Here is a 6,740-nt window from a genome sequence, read left to right on the forward strand (position 1 = left end):
TTTTATGTGCTGGTAAACCCTGTGTAATTTTGCCAAATCAGTGTTATCAGCTTGGAATAATGTATACAAGAATAAAAGAAACTTGACCAAAGTGTAGCAATGTGTCTAGTGCCACAATATGACCAAACATCAGACAGACCTGAGAAACAGCCAAATCTGAGACGATTGTCTAATATTTATCTCTATTTTGTCTCAAAAGTGTACAGTGGTCCTTACAGATTTGCTGGGGTTCGGGGTGATGGACCCACGGGAAGGTGGCAAAATTGCAAATAAAAAGGGCATTTTTGTAAAACCTAAGAGAACAACACCTCTCTAGGAATCTCCAGGTCCTCCAGCACAACTCTGTGGTCAACATCTGCCAGAGGCTGACCATAGAATCATGATGGAGGACCTTCAAATGCCTAGAAAAGTGTTTTCTCTAGGAATCTGTAGGTTCTCCAGCACAACTCTATGGTCAACTTCTGGCAGAGTTGCGCTGGAGGAGCTATATATTCCTAGAGAGAACATATTAATAAAAACTCCAAATAATCAAATAATCAAAGCCACAAAAGTGGAGGGCCAACTATAGTAGATTTGAATTGTGTCTTGATCGCAGACCAGTTGTCATTACTGTATCAGCTTTAGTATATATCCGAGACAGGAACCATGTGGGCCTCCAGATGTGGTTGGACTGCAAGTCCCAGCATTCCTCACCATTGGCTATGCTAGCTAGGTCTGCTGGGAGTTACAGCTCAACAGTTATCTGGAGGGCTGCATGTTTCTCCATCTCTCATGTATATATTAGGTTATGGGGTGTTAGGGTCCTAGCCAATTTAGAAAGGAAGGTCATGCATAGCAACATAGGGGCTGACATTCCGCCTCATGCTTAGCGTCATAGAGTCCTAGAATCCTAGAGTTGGAAGAAACCCCAAGGGCCATCCAGTCCAGCCCCATTCTGCCATGCAGGAACTTACAATCAAAGCATCCCCTCTTCCTCATTATCTCCAGCCTACGATGATGATGATGATGATGATGATGATGATGATGATGATGATGATGATGATGATGATTTATTTATATTTCCCCGCCTCTCCCTTCCGGATCAAGGCAGGGTTACAACCCGATAAAAACATACAATTACGATCAATAAAATCCATTAAAATACATCATCTCAACAATAATAATATCAGTTAAGACCAGTTTGTCATGATACAAAAGTTTTATAACAGCGGAATTACACAGAATCCTCATTAAGGCTAAAGGATGGGTCCTAAACAGGGTCGGATGGATAGACCCACCGGAAGAGCTCCGTCTCGACTGCCTTCTTAAAAGCCTCCAAGGTGGTAATGAGACGGATCTCTTCCGGCAGGCCATTCCATAATTTAGGGTCAGCAGCAGTAAAGGTTCTTTGGGAAGTCATAGACAATCTAGTAGTTTGTATTTCTAGTAGATGCTTCCTGGATCAAACACACTGGTACAACACCTGGCAGCTCCAGCCTGAGATGCCGAAGGAACTGGATAGGATGCCAGCTGACAGCCCCCTAGAATCATAGAGTTGGAAAAGACCACAAGTGCCACCCTTCATTCTGCTATGCAGGAACTCTTAAAGCATCCCCATTGACAGATGGCCTCTGTTTAAAGACCTCCAATGAAGGAGACTCCGGCACATTACAGACTGCCTGAAAGCGGCGGTCTGCGGCCGCCATTAGCGGTGCCAAGGAGCCCCAGTGGCCAAACCATGAGGCTCCCCGGCGCCGCAAAAAAGAAGCACCAAAATGGTGCTTCTTGTTGCAGTGCGTTAATGACGCCACAAGGTGCCAATGGCGCACTCGCGGCGTCATTAGCGCCATGCGACGTGCGGACACTAAGCATCAGCTACGTCAAGATAGCGGCGCCCATGTACAACGGGTGCTGCCATTTTGCATGCCCTTCCCTAACCCTAGTACGTCCTGGGGACATACTTTACGCCCATGCGGAACGGGCCTCCATTACTCTTCATGGAAGGAGTGTGTTCCAGTGTCGAACAGCCCTTACTGTCAGGACGTTCCTCCGAATGTTGAGCTGGAATCTCTGTTCCTGGAGCTTGCATCCATTGCTCCATTGTTTCCTATTCTCTGGAGCAGCAGAAAACAAGCTTGCTCCCTCCTCAATATAACATCCCTTCAAATATATAACAGGGCTATCATATCACCTCTTAACCTTCTCTTCTCCATCCCAAATTCCCTCTGGGCTGGAAAAAGCAGAGGCAGTGAGGAGGGCGACTTTGGATTAAGCCCAGTGGCATTCGGAAGGACTGTAGACCAGAGGCTCTCTTCTCCTGCCCAGTTCTCCTGCCCCGGAGCACCTGAAGCCCAGTGGACCGGAGGCAGCTATTGGGAGAGCAGCACTTTCAAATGCCAGCTCAGGCTTTTTATTTCTTCTTCCCAGACCACCTGGTTGCACCAGCCCAGAAAGGCACACGAAGGAGAGCGGCAGAGGATTTTATGCTGGTTCCAACACCGCTTGAACCCCTGGCTGCACCGGCCCAGAGTTTAACTATTTTAGATATATTATTGATAACTGATTGTTGTTTTGCTGCCAGGGGAGAGTTGGGGCTTGTCATTTAGATTATTATGCTATGTCATGTATCCTGAATTATTAAGTCATGCCATGTAATTTGGATTTTTTGTATTCTTTATCATGTATTTTTGACTTTTTTGCATAATTAATTTATTGTTATTATGTTTGCTGTGATCTAATTGATGGAGGAGGTTATTTTGTACTTTGTATCTGTGCAAGATTCGAGGGGGGAGGCACTGACACATGTCAGGTGTGTGTAAACAGGCATGGAGTGCAATGCTTGGGTCTGTAACTCCTCTTCCAAGGCAGCTATTAGCCTTGTTGGCTGTTGCTACAGATTGCTGAGAAGTCTGGAAACCATTTGCACCCTTTGAGGAGCAGCAAAGGGAGCTAGGTATGTTTAACCCTGGGGAAGAGGGCACACAGTAGCCATGTTTGAATATTTGAAGGAAGGTCTTACTGAGGAAGGAGCAAGCTTGTTTTCTGATGCTCCAGAGAACAGGACAGGGAGCAAGGGATGCAAACTATGGGAAGAGAGATTCTAGCTAAACATTCCTGACAGTGAGGGCTATTTAACAGTGGAGCACACTTCCTCGGAATGTAATGGAGTCTCCTTCCTTGGAGGTCTTTAAACAGAGGCTGGATGGGCATCTGTTGGGGATGCTTTGGTGGAGAGTTCCTGCATGGCAGAAGAAGGGGATTGGATTGGATCAGGGCCCTTCTTGGGGTCCTTCCAACTCTATGATTCTATGAGCCAAGTCTGTCATTCTATTCTATGAGAGAACTCCTGGGAAGCCGGGCTGTGTGATGTCAGAGGGCTGCGCGCATTTATTCTGTGTGCAAGGATTATGATGTCAGGACTTCTAGGGAAATGTGGAGGAGGATGCAGAGCCAGCAGCCACCAGAAGGATGAGATGGCCATTCCTCCCCATCCTATGCCTTGCCACTTTCTGGCCAACACAAGCCAAGGATTCCAGCTGCGAGTAAGTGGCTCTGGACCCAAAAAAGCAAAATGGGGTCATTTTTTTGGAAGAGGGTTGGATGACGCTGGAGGCATCCTGCGAAGCAACAGCCGCTGTGGTTGGTGGAAATGGGGGGGAACAACAAAGGCCTACCTAGAATCATAGGATCATAGAGTTGGAAGAAACTCTCAAGGGTCAACCCAATTCTGCAATGCAGGAAGACACCATCCAGGCCCTTCCTGGGACAGATAGCCATCCAGCCTCTATTAACCTCCAAAGAAGAAGACTCCATCGCTCTCCAAGGCAGTATATCCAACCATTGAGCAGCTCTTACTGTCCAGGAAGTTCTTCCTAATGTTGAGGTGGAATCTCTTTTTCTGTAGTTTGCGTCCATGGCTCTGTGTCTTCTAGTCTCTCCAGAAAACCAGCTTGCTCTCTCCTCAATATGACATCCCTTGAAATATTTAAACAGGGCTATCCTATCATCTCTTAACCATCTCATCTCCAGGGTAAACATCCCCAGCTCCCCAGTCTTGCCTCATAGGGCATTCACCATTTTAATCACCCTCCTTTGAATATGCTACAGCTTCTCAACATCCTTTTTGAACTGTGGTGCCCAGAACTGGACACAGAATTATTCCAGTTGAAGTCCAACCAAAGCAGAATTGTTGTTGTTGTTGTTATCCACCCTCGAGTCGATCTGGACCCATGGTGAACCTGTGGATGAGACATTTCCAAGAGTCCCTGTCCTCCACTGCTCTGCTCAGCTCCTGCAAATCCGTGCCCATGACCGCCTTAATTGAGTCCATCCATCTAGTATGCAGCCTTCCTCTCTTTCTGCTTCCCTCCACCTTTCCTAACATTGCTGTTTATTCCAATGAGCCTTGCCTCCTCATGATGCGGCCAAAGTACAACAACCTTAGTCGAGTCATTTTGACTTCCAGGGAGATTTCTGGTTTGATCTGTTCAAGGACCCATTTGTCTGACTGCTTGGCTGTCCATGGGATCCGCAGCACTCTTCTCCATCACCACATTTCAAATGAACTTCCTATCTTCTTTCTTGACTGTCCCGCTCTCAGATTCATATGTAGCAATAGGGAATACAATGGCTTGTAGGTTTCTAACTTTTGTGCTCAGTTGTCTCTCTTTGCATTCTAGGATCTTCTCTAGTTCTTTCATCGCCGCTCTCCCCGTTCTTAATCTTCTTCTGATTTCCTGGCTGCAGTCTCCATTCCTATCAATGTTTGATCCAAGGTATAGGAATTCTTTTACTGTTTCTATTTCTTCTTCTAGCCTCTGAGGGAGAGAGAGGGGTGGGCCAATCCCACCAGGCCTCCCCAAAGGAACTGCGCCCTTCCCAGAAGGCATCTGGCTCCATCCTCCACTCCCTTCCCCTTTTGTGTCATGTCTTCTTAGATTGTAAGCCTGAGGGCAGGGAACCGTCTAATTAAAAGATTGTATGTACAGCGCTGTGTAAATTTACAGCACTATATAAATAAAGTTTAATAATAATAATAATAATAATAATAATAATAATAATAATAATAATAATTGTCTAGGTTGAGCTTCTGAAGGTCCTCAGTGGTCATTGCTTTGGTTTTCTTTACGTTCAACAATAAGCCTGCCTTTGCACTCTCTTCCTTGATCTTCCTCAGTAGTTGTTCCCAGTCTGTGATGTTTCCGGCTAGTAGTAGGGTGTCGTCTGCGTAGCTTAGATTGCTGATATTCCTTCCTCCTATTTTCACTCCTTCTTCTGTCTCCAGTACAAAGCAGAATAGAGTGGTACCATTACAGGTGTCCCTCTTTTCGGGATAGAAATAAATTATTATTATTATTATTATTATTAATATTAGTATGATTATTATTATTTCTGGTGGACTTGAGGTCCTCAATCTTGAATACTCACAGAGGGGCAACCGCTTTTATTTTTAATGGGGCACATGCCCCATGCGCCTTCATGGGCACATGCCCCATTCAAGCCTATGGGGCTTGAATACACGTGAGTCTCCATTTTCACAAGGGAGTCTGGAACAGGTCCCCTGCGAAAACAGAGGGCCAACTGTTCTTCCCTCGATCTAGACACTACGCTCCTACTTCTTAGGGCTCAAGCTTGGCAACCAAATCAGGTTGGCCTGTAACAACCCACAGCATCATGAATGTTGGCAGCTGATGTTTGTTTGTTTGTCTGTTTGTTTTGTTTCCAGTGGCATCTGTGGGCGACGGCCGCTGGCGACGAGTCACGAACTGCTACGAGTCGTTGGTGGCACAGATGCCCTGCCAGGAACATGGCCCTGGCAGGTTAGCATCCAAATGGTGAAGTACAGAGGCTACGAAAACATCTGCGGAGGTGTGCTGATCAGTGCACGTTGGATGCTAACGGCAGGTCAATGTGTTGTGGTAGAAAAGTAAGCCAAAGAGAATAATCACTCAATCTGCTGTCCTCATCTTGAACTGACTTTCATTCCAGTCGTCCCTAGGACTTCGCTGGGTACCAAAAACTGATGCACCTCTTTGCTATAAGATCCTCTTTGGCCAACTCTGCAGAAATAATGCAGTTTGGCAGTGGTTTAACTGACAAGGCTCAATGCTATGGACTCCTGAGATTTGTAGTTTGCTGCGGCACCAGCGCTCTCTGGCAGAAAAGGCTTAAATAGCTCACAAAAAGGGATGGTTGCTGCCTGGCGCAAGGATAAGCGGATGTCTGTGGTCTCTCAAGGAATCTCCAGGTCCTCCAGAGAAATTTTGCTGGAAGTCAACCACAGAGTTGTGTTGGAGTTGCTACTGATTATTAGAGAACACACTTCCAGCGTGGTTCAATGGTCAACTTCTGATGCATGCTGACCATAGAGTGGGGCTGGAGGACCCAAAGATTGCTAGAGAGGTTTTCTCTCAGATTAATAATACTTCTGCCACGCTGCCCCCAATTTTTGGCATCTCCTTCCCATGAATTTGGGGACTGCCACCTCTTTAGACTACTTTAAGTCCAAATTAAAGACTATTCTTGTGAGGGAAGCCTTCTAACTTTCGTCTTGATTTTATGACTCCATATTTCATGACATATTATTTGCATTAGTTTGCACTTTTATAGTATTGTTTTAACTTTGTTACAGTAATATTTTATCAATTTTACAATCTTGTTTGTGCATTTAGATTGTGTGCAGGCTTTTGTTTCTGTTTTGGATTGTTGTTATATCTCCTTTGTAAAGTGTTATGTAAAGCCTATGGTGCTATACAAATAAA

The 6,740-nt window shown here is 45.5% G+C and overlaps 1 protein-coding gene across 1 annotated transcript in view; it reads left to right on the forward strand.

Annotated features, from left to right (window-relative positions):
• Positions 1-3,365: 3,365 nt before the first annotated feature.
• The window catches only part of LOC121930812, a 28,069-nt gene continuing 24,694 nt past the window's right edge, over positions 3,366-6,740 (forward strand). Inside the window, exons 1-2 of the mRNA XM_042467702.1 lie at positions 3,366-3,521; positions 5,705-5,905. Coding sequence (XP_042323636.1) covers positions 3,448-3,521; positions 5,705-5,905 — 275 coding nt within the window. The 5' untranslated portion in view covers positions 3,366-3,447. The remainder of the gene's footprint in view (positions 3,522-5,704; positions 5,906-6,740) is intronic.

The sequence above is a fragment of the Sceloporus undulatus genome, chromosome 5 (genome assembly GCF_019175285.1).
Source record: "Sceloporus undulatus isolate JIND9_A2432 ecotype Alabama chromosome 5, SceUnd_v1.1, whole genome shotgun sequence".
NCBI classification, from domain to species: domain Eukaryota; kingdom Metazoa; phylum Chordata; class Lepidosauria; order Squamata; family Phrynosomatidae; genus Sceloporus; species Sceloporus undulatus.